Raw genomic sequence first — 18,888 nt, 5'->3', positions numbered from 1 at the left:
CATTCAATGGCTGATCATCCCCAATCAGTACCCCATTCCTGCCTTCTCCCCATATCCCCTGACTCCGCTATCTTCAAGAGCCCTATCTAGCTCTCTCTTGAAAGTATCCAGTGAACCGGCCTCCACCGCCATCTGAGGCAGAGAATTCCACAGACAAAATGTGAAAGAGGTGAATCGGAGAGTACCCTAGCTTATGGAAGGACCGTTCAGAAGCCTGATAACCTTTCTTGAGTAGTACAGGTGTGAGAGGTTCTGGGGAGAAGACAGGAGAATGGGGTTCGGAGGGAGAGATAGATCAGCCATGATTGAATGGCAGAGTTGACTTGATGGACCGAATGGCCTAATTCTGCTCCTATCACTGATGACCTTATGAAGAGAGGGGAAGAAGCTGTTCCTGTGTCTGGTGTCACGTGCTAACGCCAGCAGGAGTGGGGAGAAGGAGGAATGACCGGTGTGGGACGTAGCTGTAATATCATGCTTCATTATTTACATTATCATGTTCATCATGTTTAAGGAGCGGTATTAGTCCATTCGGCCCATCGAGTCGACTCTGCCATTCAATCATGGCTGATCCATCTCTCCCTCCTAACCCCAATCTCCTGCCTTCTCCCCATAACCCCTGACACCCGTACTAATTGAGAATCTGTCAATCTCCGCCTTTTTCCATTGTATTGGCCTTCACAGCCTTCTGTGGCAATCCAGATTCATCACCCTCTGACTATAGAAATTCCTCTTCATTTCTTTCCTAAAGGTACGTCCTTTCATCTTGAGGCTGAGGCCTCTGGTCATCGACTCTCCCACCAGTGGAAACATCCTCTCCACATTTAAAACATTATCCCAGTGCTGCTGAAATGGACTCTGACAATACAGCACCTGGGGCAGTACAATTTAACTTTGCTTTCTTTTACTGATGTCCTTTCATCAGGCAGTTCCTGGGTCTGTCTATGGCCCAACTCACCCATGATGGCCATTTGCTGACATTTAGCCCATATCCCTCTGAACCTTTCCTATCCATGTCTTTAAAATGTTGTGATAGTCCCAGCCTCAGCTACCTTCTCTAGCAGCTCGTCCATATATCCGCCACCTTCAGTGTGAAAATGTTGCCCCACAGGTTCCTATTAGATCTTTCCTCTTTCGCCTTACACCTAATGCTGTCTGGTTCTTGATTGCCCATCTTTGGTTAAAAGACTGTGCATTCACCCAATCTATTCGACTCAGACTGATACAGCGTGAAAACTGCCACTTTGGCCCAACTTGCCCACACTGACCAACATTTCCCATCTGTACTACTCTCACCTGCCTACATTTGGCCAATTATACCGGGTGTCAAGGGTTATGGGGGGAAAGCAGGAAAATGGGATCAGGAGGCAGAGACCAGCTGCGATTGAATGGCGGAGTAGGCTTGATGGGCTGAATGGTTTAATTCTACTCCTATAAAGTGAATAACCCTCTAAACCTATCCTATCCATGTGCCTGTTCAAATGTTTCTTAAATGTAATAATACCTGCCTCAACTACCTCCTCTGGCAGCTTGTTCCATACACCCATCACCTTTTCTGTAAATCAGTTGCCCCTTAGGTTCCTATTAAATATTTCAGCTTAAACCTATGTCCTGTGGCTCTCGATACCTCTACTCTGGGTAAAAGCCTCTGTGCGTCTACCCAATCTATTCCCCTCATGCACCTCTATAAGATCACCCCTCTTCCTCCTGCTCTCAAAGGAATAGTCCCAGCCTGCTCAACCACTCCCTATAGCTCAGCCCCTCCAGTCCTGGCAACATCCTCGTAAATCTTTTCTGCACCCTTTCCAGCTTAACATCTTTCCTATAACAGGGTGACACAATACTCTTACGTGTGGCCTGACCAATGTCTTGTACAATTGTATCATGACCTTCCCACTTCTATACTCAATACTGACTGAAGAAGGCTAAGGTGCCTAAGGACTTCTTGACCACCGTATCTAACTGTGATACTACTTTCAAGGAACCATGCACCTGCACTCCTAGATCCCTCTGCTCTACAACACTACCCAGAGCCCTACCATTTACTGTGTAGGTCCTGCCCTGGTGCGACTTCCAAAAATGCAACACCTCAGCTATCTCTATTAAATTACATTAACCATTCCTCAGCCCACACGATCAAGATCCTGCAACAATTTCTAACAACCATCTTCGCTATCTACAATACCACCCACTTTAGTGTCATCTGCAAACTTACTAATCATGCCTTGTACGTTATCATCCAAATCATTGATAGTCTCCTCAGGAGCTTATACACCTCTATAAGATCACCACTCAGCCTCCTGCACTCCAATGCCCTAGCCCACCCAACCTCTCACTTGTGAGACAACCAAGGCTTCATGCTGGGTTGTTTTCACTTTGGAATGCTGTTGCCTGGATGTTGTGCGGGAGCAGAATGCCAGCACGCTAACCAGACTTGGGCACTGTGCCAGGGAGCACCTGATATAACCCACAGCATGCCAATGGCAGTTGTGCAAACCTTCACTCGTATCATAAAATCATGGAGCTGTGCAGCACGGAAACAGGATCTTGGGCCCCATCTTGTCCGTGCTGACCAAGTTGGCATTCTAGGCCAGTCCCATTTGACCATATCCCTCTAAACCCTTCTTATCCATATTCCTGTCCAAATGACTTTTAAAAGTCCTAAATCTATTAACGGCATCAGTCTAATAATTCTGAAAATGTGCCTACCTCTCCTCCGTCAGTTGTTCTTTCTTTCCTTCATTCTGCAACAGAAAAACAAATATTGTATTATTGTTCATCAATTCAAGCTGGAAACACAAACTTGAGGAAAGGTCCATGGAAGATGGTTCAAAAGTCGCTGCTTGTAGCACACTCCCCTGGGAGGGGAGTTGAATTGAAGAGGACAGATAGCAAGCAGCGCAGGAAATGAGACAAGCCCAGCTTCGGTGGGCAATGATAACTCAAGCACAAGAGTCTCATAACCTCCGCTCTGCATTAGGTTGCCCAATCTCTTTCCACACAGTGAGATGGGGAGGCCACCACTGATCAGGTACCATACCAGACCAGCTGTAAGATAGTGACCACAAAGATGCAGGCAGCTGGGAATCCTGCAGTGAGGGACTCGCATCAGGACCGCCTGAAGCCTGTCAATGTCAGGAATGTTTAGTTTCAGTTTCAGTTTTTCCTCATATGCACCAAGGTACAGTGAAAAGCTTTTTGTTGTGTGCTAACCAGTCAGCGGAAAGACTATACATGATTATAATCGAGCCATTTACAGTGTACAGATACACTCCACACTTTGCTACACTATATTCCATCTTCCACTTCTCTCCCAACCTGCTGGGAAGCTGGGAAGAAACTGTCTCTGAATCTGGAGGTGTGCGGATGTGTGACGCAACACTCCCCAGTACCCGGACGAGTGCGGCCTCAGCATCACTCAAGATGATCAACACCATCCAAGACAAAGCGGTCTGCAGCCGCCCCATTAAGCACCCTTAATATTCCTCCCTCAGTCACCAACACATTGTGGCTGTGGAGTATGCCACCATTAATACCCAGACACTAGGCAAGGAAACACTTCATGGTAAACTTTGGGAACCAGCGATGCATAGTAAAAATGCATAGTGGTCAATATTGTTGCGTCCTTTTAAAATGTTGATGACGGTGATGGTGGAAGGTTGCTTCTCAGATTGGAGGCCTGTGACTAGTGGTGTGCCTCAGGGTTCGGTGCTGGCCCCGTTACTGTTTGTCATCTACATCAATTATTTGGATGAGAACATACATGGCATGGTTGGCTAGTTTGCAGATGACACTAAAGTGGGTTGTATTGTAATAGTGAAGATGGTTGTCAAAAATTGCAGCAGGATCTTGATCAGTTGGCCAGGTGGGGTGAGGAATGGTTGATGGAATTTAATACAGAGGAATGTGAGGTGTTGCATTTGGGAGGTCTAACATGTGCAGGACCTACACAGTGAATGGTCGAGCTCTGGGGAGTGTTGTAGAGCAGAGGGATCTAGAAGTACAGGTAAATAGTTCCTCAAAAGTGGCATCAAAGGGTAGATAGGGTGGTCAAAAAGGCTTTTGGCACATTGGACTTCATCAGTCAAAGCAGTGAGCTTAGAAGTTGGGAGGTCATGTTGCACTTGTACAAGACGATGGTGAGGCTGCATTTTTAGCAGTATCGTTTTGTTCAGTTTCAGGAGATTCACTAGGATGTTACCTGGGATGGTATGAGGAGGGTCTGAATAGGCTGAGTTTGTTTATCTTGCAGTGGAGGAGTTTGCAAAGCATGAGGGTTTAGAGGGGGGCCCAAAGCAGTTTGTTCTGAGGATGAAACAAGGAACTGCAGATACTGGTTTACAAAAAAAGACAAAGTAAGTCAGCGGGCCAGGCGGCATCTCTGGAGAATATGGACAGGTGATGTTTCAGGTATGAAGTCCCGACTAAATGTCACCTATCCATGTTCTCCAGGGATTACTGAGTTACTCCAGCACTCTGTGAAACATCACCTATCCATGTTCTTCAGAGATGCTGCCTGACCCACCGAGTTACTCCTGCACTCTGTGAAACATCACCTATCCCATGTTCTCCACAGATGCTGCCTGAACGGCTGAGTTACTCCAGCACTGTTTTTTGTTTGTTTCGAGAGTGGTTGGAATCTGAAACCCTGTCTGGGTGGCTGGTGGAATTTTAGTATCTAGACCAGCACTTCAATCAACAAGTCACACAAGGCGGTGGACTAATTACTTGTAAATGAATAGGATTGTATAGTCAATGATAGGCCGAAGGGCCTGCTCAGGGGAGTTGATAGGCATGAGAGAATAAGCTGCAATGAGGGTGGATTGAGACTATGTTCATCTCTTGAGTGCTGGCAGGGACCAGGTGGAGTGAACTTCCGTATCAGTGGACAGCATTTAAAAAATGAGAGATGAAGATATTTGTGTGTTTGGAACTCTGCCAATAATAGCAATCGGAGAACATAAAGCCATATATATAACAGGAGCAGGAGCCAAGCAGCCAACTCTAGTTTAGTTTGTCACTTGTACCGAGGTACAGTAAAAAGCTTTTGTTGTGTGCCAACAAAGTTAGTGGAAAGACAATACATGATTACAATCGAGCCATGTACAGTGTATAGATACATGATAAAGGAATGACGTTTAGTGCAAGGTAAAGCCAGCAAAGTCCGAGAGTCACTAATGAGGTAGATAGTAGCTCAGGACTGCTCTCTGGTTGTGGTTGGATGGTTCAGTTGCCTGATAACAGCTGGGAAGAAACTGACCCTGACTCTGGAGGTGTGCGTTTTCACACTTCTGTACCGTTTGTCTGAATGGGAGAGGAGAGAAGAGGGTACAACTCGTCCTGATTATGCTGCTGGCACTGCCAAGGCAGCGTGAGGTGTAGATGGAATTAATGATACAGAGGTTTGGAGTTCTGAAACCACTCTGTTACTGGGATCAGAACCGATCCAAAGCCTTGCTCATCTTCCTGCTCAACCTCCTTTACTGTCCAAAACTATTCGATCGCCACCCAGAACAGACAGAGGTATGGATGCCTAGATTCACAGGAATCCTGAGCTCAGCACATGGGCATCAGCCAGATTGTACAGCTACTGGTCATTTCCTCAGTGGTCTGGATGCATTCTGAATTTTGGGAACTATTCACTCATGAACTCTTAGTCATGAACTGTGAGCACTTTTGGGCTAGATATCTGAGGAGGTGCTGGTGCTGGAGAGGGTCTAGAGGTTTACGAGAATAATCCCAGGAATGAGTCTGTTAATGTATGATGAGTGTTTGACGGCAATGGGCCTGAACTCGCTAGAGTTTAAAAGGATGAAGGAGGACTTCATTAAAACTAACCAAATAGTGAAAGGCCTGGATAGAGTGGATGTAGAGAAGTTGCTTCCACTAGTAGGATAGTCTTAAGACCTTAGCCTCACAATAAAAGGACATACCTTTAGAAAAATGAGGAGGAATTTCTTTAGTCAGAGGGTGGTGAATCTGTGGAATACATTGCCACAGAAGGCTGCGGAGGCCAAGTGAATGGATATTTGTATGGTGGAGATGAATTAGTATCACAGATTATGGAGAGAGGACAGGGGAATGGGGTTGAGAGATAAAGATTCTGTCCTAATTCTGCTCGTACAACTTATGAACTTTGGAGTCACACTTGGAATAAGAATAATAGCATGACTCTATCGCAGAACAAGGGTAGGCAGCTTCAAACGCAGGTATGGGACATCTCTCCATTCAGGGTGGTGAATCTCTCAAATATTCTACCCCACAGAACATTAGATGTGCAGGTCCTGTTCATTAAGACCAAAATTGATAGGTTTCAGAATGTTAAGGTCATTAAGGGATTTGGGGATAGTGCAGTAAACTGATGCCGAAATAAGACTTAAGCATTTAAAAGACTCTAGGTCAGGTGCATGGATAGGAATGGTTTCGAGGGATATGGGCAAATGGTACTAGTGTGGATGAGGCATCTTGGTCGGCGTAGGGAAGATATCATACGACTAAATGATTGTAGATCTTGTGCATTTTATTAGTTTTATATCAGCCTACTTATGGGTGATTTCTATCAGATGCCTTGCTAAAATCTAGACAAGATCCACTGCCCTACTCTCATCGATCATCTTCTCAAAAACAAGATCAAGCTTGTAAGATGTTCTGCCACGTACAAAGACATGTGTAGGAAGGAACTGCAGATGCTGGTTTAAATTGAAGGTAGACACAAAATGCTGGAGTAACTCAGCGGGACAGGCAGCATCTCTGGAGAGAAGGAATGGGCGGTACAAAGACACAACTACTCTCCCCATTAACCAATTCCCTTCGCAATGGAAGTAATCCATCCCAAAGAATCCTCTCCAATAGCTTCCCTGCCACTGACGTACAGAAGGCAAATGTAATGTTAGAATTCATTTCGAGGACTAGAATATAAAAGTAGGGATGTAACGCTGAAGCTTAATCGGGCGGTGGTCAGACCGTAATTGGAGAATTGTGAGCAGTTTAGTGCCCCATATCTGAGGAGGGATGGGCTGGTGTTGGAGAGGGTCTAGAGGTTTATAAGAATGATCCCAGGAATGAGTAGATATGATGTTCATTTGTCAGCACTGGGCCTGTACTCGCTGGACTTTAGAAGAATGAGGGGGGACCTCATTGAAACGTATCGAATAATGAAAGGGCTGGATAGAGTGGATGTGGAGAGGATATTTCCACTAGTGGCAGAGTCTAGACCCAGAGTGCACAGGCTCAGAATAAAAGGGCCTACCTTTAGAGGAATTTCTTTAGCCGGAGCGTGGAATTCATCGTCACCGATGGCTTGGCCAAGTCATTGGGTATTTTTAAAGCTGAGATTGACAGGTTATTGATTAGAAAGGCTGTCAAAGGTTACAGGGAGAAGGCAAGTGAATGGGGTTGAGAGGGAAAGATAGAGTGGCCATGTTTGATTGGCGGAGTTAACACAATGGGCCAAATGGCCCAATTCCGCTCCCATGACTTATGAACTTCCTGCAAGTTTCATCAACACAAAAAAAACCCCAATTAGTTTGCCAAAGATGATTTTGCGTGTTGATTCTACCTCATCGTGTGTCAGGCTAACTGGTCTATCGATCACCATTGTTTCTTCCCCACATTTGAAAAATAGTTGTATTTGTACTTTCCTTCCAGCTTGGACTACCCAAGGATCTAGGGCATTTGGGGAACTCTTTCAGAATGCAGCAAGCAGATTTGTCAGATTTTATTCCTTTTAAATCCTTTTCAGCGTTATTACTTTAAAGTTCCTGGCTGTAAAAATTCCCAACATCTAGAGTCATAAGGTCATAATAGGAGCAAGATTAGGACATTCGACCCATCAAGTCTACTCCACCATTCAATCATGGCTGATCTATCTCTCCCTCTCAACGCCATTCTCCTGCCTTCTCCCCATAAACCATGGCACCCCTACTAATCAAGAATAATCATGGAGGTGTACAGCATGGAAACATGCTCTCTGATTTACTTTGCTCCATTGGTCTATTTTGTTCAATGTCTCTGGCATTCCTTTATCCTGACAATGACTCACTCCCTTTTCTGCACTGGGCCCTACATTTATTGTGAGCATTTATGATTTACATTGGCAGCTGATATGACTCTTGAGGTGATTACATGCCACCATGTGGTGCCGATCACTCAGTGTTGATGGTCAGCACTAGCCTGATATGCCAAATAACCGTGATGCTGCAGATTCTACATGCTTGAAGCACGGGTGCTGGCTGGCCCAGTGTTTTAACATTTCACCTTCACTGGACCCCTGGGACACAGTCTTCACTGTGTTATGTTCTACACATTGAGTGATGGCATGGCAGCTCAAGGCAAACATATCCTGGGTAGTTTAGTTTAGAGATGCAGCATGGAAACAGGCACTTCGGGAGGAGGTATAGCGACAGGTGTTGCGTCTTCTACGGTTGCAGGGGAAGGGACCTAGGGAGGGGGTGGTTTGGGTGGGAAGGGATGAGTTAACCAGGAAGTTTCGGAGGGAACTGTCTGTGCCGAAGGCAGAAAGGGGTGAAGATAGGAAAATGTGGCTAGTGGTGGGATCCCGTTGGAGGTGGCTGAAATTTTGGAGGATTATATGTTATATGCGACGGCTGATGGGGTGGAAGGTAAGGACTAGGGACCATCTGTCTCTGTTGCGACTAGGTAAAGAGGTTGCAATGGCAGAGCTGCGGAGTACCAAGGAGGCACGAGTGAGGGCCTCATCTATGATGGGAGAGGGGAATCCCCGTTCCCTAAAGAATGGGGACACCTCGGATGTCCTAATATGGAACATCTCATCTTGGGCACTGATGCGGCGTAGACGGAGGAATTGGGAGTAGGGGATAGAGTCTTTGCAGGAAGCAGGGTGGGAAGAAGTGTAATCAAGATAGTGGTCTTGTAATAGCCGTCAGTCAATAGTCTATTTCCTGTGATGGACATTGCGAGATCGAGACTGTGTGAAAACAATAGTTGGGCTGCATCACATCTTGGTTTGGGGACAGCTCTGCACAAGACAAGAAGAAATTGCAGAGTTGTGGATGTAGCCCAGTGCAGCATACTGACCATACTCCCCATCATCGACTTCATCTACACTTCACGTTGCTTCGGGAAAGCAGTCAACATAATCAAAGACTTTTCCCACCCCAGTCATTCCCTCTTCTCCCTGCTCCCATCTGACAGAAGATACAAAAGCCTACAAGCGTACACCACTAGATTCTGAAACAGCTTCTCCCCCTTTGTTATTGGACTACTGAATGGTCCTTCCATAAGCTAGGGTACTGTCCTAATTTTCCAACTTACCTCATTGTGGACATTGGACTTTGTAACATCGGTCTATGGAACTGTTATTCTACGATGATGTTGTAGAACTATATTCTGCACTCTGGTATTTTTCTCTTGTTCTACCTGTAGTACTTGTTGTATTAATGTACAGTATTACATCCTAAAGCTTTTCACTGCACCTCTGTACAAGCAACAATAGTGTAATCAACCTAAAACCCACATTCCAGGTAATTTGCATAACATTGTATTCCAGGCTACAAATGTTCTTGAAGTTTGCCTGCCAGCAGTTCTACAACCACAAATACTCAGCCTCATCAGGCAGGCAACGAATGATTTATTTTAATGTTCCAAATCCCAAATACGATCAAATGTAGGATTTTAAAAGTAAATTTCCTGCATGAATAGCAAACCTTTAGAAACCAAAGTTTTAGTTTTTTTAAGAGAAACAACATGGCAATAGGTCCTTCATCCCACCAAGTCCATGCCGACCATCAATCACCTGCTCCCACTAATTCTACGTTACTCCATTTTCGCATCCATTTCACTGGCAACAATTTACAGAGGGCCAATTGACCGTCACGACTTAAGAATGTTGGGAGGAAACTGGAGCACCTGGTGTAAATCCACGTGCAAACTCCACACAGACAGAATTGAACCCAGGTCTTGGGTGCTGTGAGGCAGCAGCTCTACCAGCTGCACCACTGAACTGGAAAGTGTCAAACATTTCAGCTGTGCTATGAAATTGTCAATTCCCAACGTACTGAGAAATAATATTAGCAGTGGTTAGCACAGCAAAAAAGTATTTATTGTCACACACAACAATCCCATCGAGCTGCTTTAAAAAGGCACCCAATTATGGTTTGAGCCCAATCGTGTTGTTTGTTTGGTAGTGCTCCTTGGTAACAAACTGTTCCTTTGACTTTCATCCCAGAGTTGCTGATTGAGACTGCACAATGTACTCATTAGTTCCACTCACAAGCAGTAAATTTAGTATAATTCCCAGCCATTCAAAAACATAATACAAAGTCATACAGTCCATTAACTTTCAATTCACCCGGGCATCGCTGAAGGGAAAGATAGCTGGCATGAGATGGGCAAATGAGCCGTTGGCAGTTGAGCTGTAGGTTGTGATACAGTACATCTGTTTGCTACCACATCTGTAAAGGCCAGTTGGAACAGCTGGCTAGTGACACTCCTGTCCAGTGAGGAGAGGTAGTTGTTGGGTTTTCCATGTGGCAGCTTCTGCCGTCACTGGACACCAGACCTGCTGTGGGCGTGACTCCGCTCTTCAGCAAGTTGACCCAAACTTACCTGTCCACTTGTGTCTTTGCACAGTCCAAAGTTTATCAACTACCCATAGATGGGAAACATTCACCAGACACATGGAAAAGCAAAATCACACCAGTGTTTTTGATGGATCAAGTATCTCTTTCTGAACCGAATTCAATCTGAGTGATTCTGACGCTGTAAATTGAGTGTGTGGCATTCCACAATGAGTACATATTTGGGGATATAGTCGTTGTGCATCTATTTATTCACTTTATTCCCCCTGAAACTGGTTTGTTCTCAACGACATCAGCAAAAGAGCAGCCCACATATTTATGGACGGAAGGTCTCCAACAACCCATGACCTCCATCACAAGGTTGTCTCAGCCTTCCAGCACAGCAAAGAACACTGAACGTCAGATACCCGAAGCACAAGTCTGTGTTGGATGTTCTCTGCTCCAAGCAAGGGGCACAAATCCAAGCAGTATCATTAACGCGTTCATGCTGCTCAATGCAAGATGTCTGCATTGACTGCGGCCACAGGAGCATGGAATTCAGCATGGCCACTATAGTTAAGCTTGGTTTTTCACCCATCACCAATCCTTGAGATGCAACGACGCGAGACAGAATGAAAGAGGCACACATCAGTCCACTGTACTGCACAGATTGGAAACTTGTCCACGTGTGACCAAGAACATCTGAGATCAGTGGAAATCTGCACATTACTCAGCGGCCGAAGGTGGGACACGATGAGTCAGAGCTAGATTGAGGTGACTTCTTGTGTGACATTGCCTACCCTACTATCGCATTGTTGCCTTAAGCAAGCACGTGAACCCGTGTGGCAAAACTGCAAGCAAGTCACACAGGCTAACAACAGGTCAGGTAAGCATCATCAATAAGGCAGTGCCTTTGTGTGGAGGATAATAGAAACATAGAAACATAGAAATTAGGTGCAGGAGTAGGCCATTCGGCCCTTCGAGCCTGCACCGCCATTCAATATGATCATGGCTGATCATCCAACTCAGTATCCTGTACCTGCCTTCTCTCCATACCCTCTTATCCCCTTAGCCACAAGGGCCACATCTAACTCCCTCTTAAATATAGCCAATGAACTGGCCTCGACTACCCTCTGTGGCAGAGAGTTCCAGAGATTCACCACTCTCTGTGTGAAAGAAGTTCTTCTCATCTCGGTTTTAAAGGATTTCCCCCTTATCCTTAAGCTGTGACCCCTTGTCCTGGCTTCCCCAACATCGGGAGCAATCTTCCTGCATCTAGCCTGTCCAACCCCTTAAGAATTTTGTAAGTTTCTATAAGATCCCCTCTCAATCTCCTAAATTCTAGAGAGTATAAACCAAGTCTATCCAGTCTTTCTTCATAAGACAGTCCTGACATCCCAGGAATCAGTCTGGTGAACCTTCTCTGCACTCCCTCTATGGCAATAATGTCCTTCCTCAGATTTGGAGACCAAAACTGTATGCAATACTCCAGGTGTGGTCTCACCAAGACCCTGTACAGCTGCAGTAGAACCTCCCTGCTCCTATACTCAAATCCTTTTGCTATGAAAGCTAACATACCATTCGCTTTCTTCACTGCCTGCTGCACCTGCATGCCCACTTTCAATGACTGGTGTACCATGACACCCAGGTCTCGCTGCATCTCCCCTTTTCCTAGTCGGCCACCATTTAGATAATAGTCTGCTTTCCTGTTTTTGCCACCAAAATGGATAACCTCACATTTATCCACATTATACTGCATCTGCCAAACATTTGCCCACTCACCCAGCCTATCCAAGTCACCTTGCAGTCTCCTAGCATCCTCCTCACAGCTAACACTGCCCCCCAGCTTAGTGTCATCCACAAACTTGGAGATATTGCCTTCAATTCCCTCATCCAGATCATTAATATATATTGTAAATAGCTGGGGTCCCAGCACTGAGCCTTGCGGTACCCCACTAGTCACTGCCTGCCATTGTGAAAAGGACCCGTTTACTCCTACTCTTTGCTTCCTGTTTGCCAGCCAGTTCTCTATCCACATCAATACTGAATCCCCAATGCCGTGTGCTTTAAGTTTGTATACTAATCTCTTATGTGGGACCTTGTCGAAAGCCTTCTGGAAGTCCAGATACACCACATCCACTGGTTCTCCCCTATCCACGCTACTAGTTACATCCTCGAAAAATTCTATAAGATTCGTCAGACATGATTTACCTTTTGTAAATCCATGCTGACTTTGTCCAATGATTTCGCCACTTTCCAAATGTGCTGCTATCCCATCTTTAATAACTGACTCTAGCATACTGCATACTAGATCAGACACTGATTAAAAACAAACTATTAATGCTGCCTCAGGAACCATACATGGAAGATGAAACCACTGCTTCAGAATGAAATACAATACAGCTCTGGGTTTAACATGATCACTTGCTTCAGAAAACACACACACTTTCACACCATTTAAATTATAATGCAATGGGGACAGTGGGAAGACAAAAAGGCAACATGCAGCAGCTTGCTGTTAATTTTGAATCATAAGACGGTGCTGCACACCAGTCTGAATAAAAGCGAGTATGTCACCTTCCCAACAATAAAAACGTGGCGAGATTGTACCACACCTCAAGAAGTGAAGTCCATCTCACAAACCAGCACCCCCTCCCACCCCATCGACTCCATCTACACTTCACACTGTACACTTCAACTAAGAACGGTCCTCAGCTATCTACCTCATTGGAGACCTTTGGTCTATCTTTAATCGGAATTTACCTTGAACTAAATGTTATTGCCTTTATCATGTATCTGTGCACTAAGGATGGCCCCAATGTAATAATGTGTAGGCTTTCCTCTGACTGACTAGCATGCAACAAAAGCTTTTCACTGTACCTTGGTGTAGTGACAATAAATAAAACTAAACACAGTCGCAGGAAAGCAGCCATCAAGACCATTCACATCCTAGTCATTCCTTCCCCCCACTCCCCTTGGGCAAAAATATACAACCTGGAAAGCAAGCACCACCAGATTCAGGAAAAGCTTCATCCCCACTATCAGGCTACCAAATGTTCGGGTGTAGTCCCAATCCTCCAAGCTACCTCATTAAGGTCCTTGCATTTTAAATAAAAACATTGGACTCTCTGTAACGACAACGCTATCATGCAACACTACATTCTGCACTCTGGAATGTTTCTCGTTGTACTTGTGCATGGCTTTTTAAAAAATATATATTTTTATTAGAAGCAAGCACATTTCATAATAAAAACATTTCATGTATATCAGCCGTACATTAATAATATTATCAGTTGTGTATTGATTCTGCTAGTTTTTTTTAATAGAGAGTAAGAGAGAAAGAAAAAAAACAAAAGGCATGATAAAGAAGAATGGAATAATTTACTAATAATACATCATTGGAGATAGGTTCGTAAATTATAAAGTATAACTTTTCATCCAATCCTGAGTTCAAGCTTCAGTTAGGTTCCCGTGCTGGACCAATCTACCCCTTCAAATAGTCAATGAATGGAGAGCATATTCTGACAAAAAGTTCTTGTTTGTCCATTAAGACAAGTCTAATTCTTTCCAAATGCATGGCTCAATTGTACTCATGAATAGTATGATTTAACTGGATAGCACGCAAACAACGTTTTTCACTATATCTAGGTAAACGTGAGAATGATAAACCAACACCAACAGCTAAAGATGTTCTGATAAAAAAAATATAATTGAACCAGGTAAGAAGATTCTTTAAAGGTACACAAAATTGCTGGGGAAACTCAGCGGGGGAAGAAGATTCTTTAGTCAACTTACAATAAGAACACTGTTACAATTTAAACACAAACAACAAACTGATCTCAACAAATGTAATGGTGAGGATATCAAGACTGGCTGTAACACAAGGGGATGTGGACTGTGCGGTATGTATGGCCTCAGTGACAGGTGAGTGGATAGATGCTATGTGGCCCATGCTGCCCAGCCACCAAAGTGTATCTTAAAAAACAGCCACTTGGATAAATCACACCAACCAGCCAAGGAAAGAGCGTTCACGTCGCGGCCCTGTTTCAACCAATCTTTCCACCACCACGCACAAGACGCACAAGAAGTGCAAAACAGACACCATTGTGCAGATGCCAAGAAGTGTGTTCAGCTCTGGCTGAACAACTTCTAATCTTGTGTGTGGACTCGATAAGAAGAAGATCAGCCAAAGGTACTCAACCGTCATAGAGTCTTGCAGCGTGGAAACAGGCCCTTTGACTCAACTTGCCCACACCAGGAAAGCAATGAAAGAGAGCAGAAAGTCTGACATAGCCGAGAGTACGTAAACTCAACTGCACAGGTACATTGCTTAGTAATTCACACAACCACTGTCCTGATTCTCCACTAACCCAGGCAAACTGGTTACAGACATGCCATTTGTGTCACTGAACACCTAAGCATCCACATGTCAACTGAATGAGTAATTGTTTTCAAGGAAATGAGACAAGCAGTAATCACGAGCAAGCAGGACATGACAGCACAGCACCTTGACTACTTCTCGTGATCGACATCTGCTAACAATTCGGCACTCACAGGAAAACAAAACCTCATGAGAAGGGTCCCGAACCAAAGCTGCCATTTAAACTATTCCTCCAGCACTTTATGTTTGCTCAAGATTTCAGCAGCATAAGATCATAAGACAGAGGAGCAGAATTAAATCATTCAGCCCAGTCTGGTCTGCTATTCCATCATGGCCGATCATAAGTGATTGAAGTAGAATTAGGCCATTCAGCCCATCAAGTCTACTCCACCATTCAACCATGGCTGATCTATCTCTCCCTCCTAACCCCATTCTCCTGCCTCCTCCCCATAACTTCTGACATCTGTACTAATAAAAAATCTATCTATCTCTGTCTTAAAAATAGCAACTAACTTGGTCTCTAGTCTTCTGTGGCAAAGAATTCCACAGATTCACCACCCTCTGACTAAAGACATTTCTCCTCATCTCCTTCCTAAAATAACATCCTTCAATTCTGAGGTTATGACCTCTAGTCCTAGACTCTCCCACTTGTGGAAACATCCTCTCCACATCCGCACTATCCAGGCCTTTCACTATTCTGTATGTTTCAATGAAATCCACCCTCATTCTTCTAAACTCCAGCGAGTACACGGCCAGTGCCGACAAACACTCATCATAGGTTACACGCGGGACACGAGTTGTCAAGCAAATAATACTTTATTAGTAATGCACAGTACAGCTCCCAAAGCACAACGAGGGGCACGGGCGTTCCCAGCCCTACATATACCCCTGGGGAGCCCCGTGACCCACTCCTCCCGCCAAACAAAGTCACGTGACCCAACCCCTAAAGCCGAGGGTTCACACCACGCGTGGCTAACCACCAGGGGCTACCACAGAACCCCCCACCCCCCCCAGAGCCAGAGGTACGGAATCGAACGAGACGGCCGGACCTCGTGCATACGCCCCACCACAGGGAGCACGCCTGGTACGGACAAACTCGGGAGCACCCGGAACGGCGGACGCCCCCGACGACGAGGTTGGGCCACCTGCGCTAGCTTGCTACGGTCCAAATGGGCCGGCTTCAAACGAGCCACACAGTCTCCCGCCTACCACCCATGTATAGAACTAAAGTATTAGGCCAATGCTCCAGAACCCGAAATGGACCCTCATATGGGCGCTGCAAAGGTGGGCGTCGTGGTGCAGAAAAGCATACAGTCGAGAGCCGGCAGCACATGGGATGGAGCCACGCCATGGCGAGACATCGGGACAGGAGACAGGGTTCCGACCCTCTCCCGCAAACGGACCAACACAGACGAGGGTGGCTCCCGGGACTCACCAGCGGACAGAATTCCCTGGGAAAAGCGGGACGCCATAGACCAATTCGGCGGAGGACGAAGCCTCCTTCAGAGCGGTCCGAATACCCATCAAGACCCACAGCAATTCATCCATCCATTCGAGGCCTGTGAGGCGTGCCTTCAAAGCGGCCTTGAGATGGCGATGGAACGGCTCCATCAACCCATTGGACTGGGGATGATACGCCATCGTATGGTGAAGCTATGTCCCCAACAGACGAGCCATCGCGGACCACAGCTCAGACATGAACTGAGCACGCCGATCCGAGGAAATGTCCAGCGGGACACTGAAACTGGCAATCCAGTGGGCCACGAGGGCCCGAGCACGGCAGAAGTGTCCATGAGCAGAATGGCCTCAGGCCACCGCTGTCAGAAGATGCGAGACACCCTGGGATGGAGGCAGTGGTCCACATGAACGCGGTCAAAGCGCCGGCGAGGCACTGCGAACTCCTGCACTGGCGCCCACACACGCCCAGGCCCAACGACCAGCTTGCTTCCGCAAGCCATGCCACATGAAACAAGCAGCCACCATCTCAACCTTCGTACGGATAGATATGTGGGCCAACCTATGAATGACATCAAAAATCCGGCAGCGCCAGGCAGCCGGGACAATGGGCCGCGGCTGCCCCGTGGAAACATCACACAGGACCCAACTGCACCAAAGGGACCCAACTGCACCAAACCAAAAATCGCAGTTTGGTAGGCTGGCATCTCCTCGTCCGCCAGCTGCGCCACAGCAAAGGCGGAATAGTCTATGCCCGGGGCCACGTTGAGGATGGCCTCAATAGCTGGGAGGGGCAGGGAACAGCAAACAGGTTACATTTGCCTGCAATGTGGCGGATGCCGGTCGGGAATTCGAAGATCGACGTGAGCTGGCGCTGCTGCCGAGCGGACCAGGGATATGAGGGGCTTGTGGTCAGTGAAGGCAGTAAAGTCCTAGCAATCCAGGAAATAGCGGAAGTGTCGTACTGCCAAGTATAAGGTGAGGAGCTCCCAGTCGACCACGCTGTACTTCCGATCCGCCGGGTTAAGCTGGCGACTGAAAAAGGCGAGAGGCCGCCAGTGCCCGTCGACCAACTGCTCCAGCACGCCGCCGACCGCGGAGTCAGAGGCATCCACCGTTAGGGCTGTGGGGTGGCGGATGAACTAGCATCGTCACCAAAGCCAAAACCTCCTTCGCCCCGTCGAAAGCTGCCATGGCGTCGTCTTTCTCCAGCACGTCCCACCGCTTACTAGTTAGCAACAAAAAGAGCGGCCGCATTATCCTTGCCGCCGCCAGCACAAATCGGTGATAAAACGATAAAACGGGGCCAAACTGGTATTTATCTGGGTTGATGACGATATCATGCTCGCTGAGGAGCTGGCACAGCAAACGGAGGGGGGCGCAATGTTCTTGCCAAGAGCTACTAGCCACGAGGATATCGTCCATGTAAATGAAAAGGAAATTGAGTAACCGACCCACGGTGTCCATCAGGCGTTGGAAGGCCTGCGCGTCGTTCTTAAGGCCGAAGGGCATACGCAGGAACTCAACAAACTGAAGGGGGGGTGATAATAGCCATTTTTGGCACATCCTCCAGTCGCACGGGGATCTGGTGGTAGCCCCAGACTAACTCGATTTTCGAAAAATACTTGGCCGTGGGGAATGGGGTAGTGATCCGCAATGGCGGCGTCGTTAGTCTCCACAATGCGTCCAGCCCCCGGAGACCTTCGGTACCATGTGCAGCGAGGAAGCCCATGGGCTATCAGAGCGCCGGAAATTCCCATAGCCGCCATGTTGCGAAACTCCGCTTTGGCGATCTGGTGTATGTCGGGAGGCAGCCAGCGGACACGGAGCGGTGGTCCCGAAGTAAGTAGGTGGTGCACCACACCATGTTTCAGGCTGGCTTAGTGGAATTGCGGAGTCAAAATTTCAGGAAAGTCCGCCAATATTTGGGCGTATTGTCCACTGATGAAGCAAGCAGGGCTGGTGGCCGTCCATGAGCGTGAGCATTTCGCTCATGAGGACAGACGGCTGAGCTCGAAGGTGCGGAGAAGCAGCGCCTTGATGCCTTCGTATTTATCGGCCGCTGGCGGCCCGCGCAGGTAAAGGGCCTGTCCCACTGTACGAGCTAATTCAAGAGTTCCCCCGAGTTTCCCGATTCGAACTCGGAGAATTACGGTAATAGCCTCTCGTAGGTACTCGGGGCTCTCGTGGACATTTTTCAACATGTTGAAAAATCTTCACGAGCTTACCGCGTTTCCAGAGTACCTGCCGTTAGCGTCACGAGCCGCTAAGAGACGCCCCGAGCTCCGACGTCCCTGCTACGTACATTCTACGTGCTTACCATGAGTCTGATTTTTTTTTAAACTCGGGAAAGCTCTTGAATTACCTCGTACAGTGGGACAGGCCCTTTAGGCACCATGCGACCGGCCGTCACCTGGTCGAGCACATAGAAGTAGCGGGCGTCGTTGGCTGTGATCCTGCGGATGTGGAATTGAGCCCCACACCTGGGGCTGCGAGGTTCCAGAAGACCGGCAG

At 46.8% G+C, this 18,888-nt stretch overlaps 1 protein-coding gene across 1 annotated transcript in view; it reads right to left on the bottom strand.

Moving 5' to 3' along the window:
* Window positions 1–18,888, bottom strand: part of znf638 (zinc finger protein 638) — a 135,269-nt gene that overhangs the window by 18,575 nt on the left and 97,806 nt on the right. Inside the window, exon 18 of the mRNA XM_033035696.1 lies at window positions 2,710–2,744. Coding sequence (XP_032891587.1) covers window positions 2,710–2,744 — 35 coding nt within the window. The remainder of the gene's footprint in view (window positions 1–2,709; window positions 2,745–18,888) is intronic.

The sequence above is a fragment of the Amblyraja radiata genome, chromosome 1 (assembly GCF_010909765.2).
Source record: "Amblyraja radiata isolate CabotCenter1 chromosome 1, sAmbRad1.1.pri, whole genome shotgun sequence".
In the NCBI taxonomy this organism is placed as follows: Eukaryota; Metazoa; Chordata; class Chondrichthyes; order Rajiformes; family Rajidae; genus Amblyraja; species Amblyraja radiata.
The sequence above is the reverse complement of the archived record's forward strand: the minus strand, read 5'-3'. Positions and strand labels throughout refer to the sequence as shown.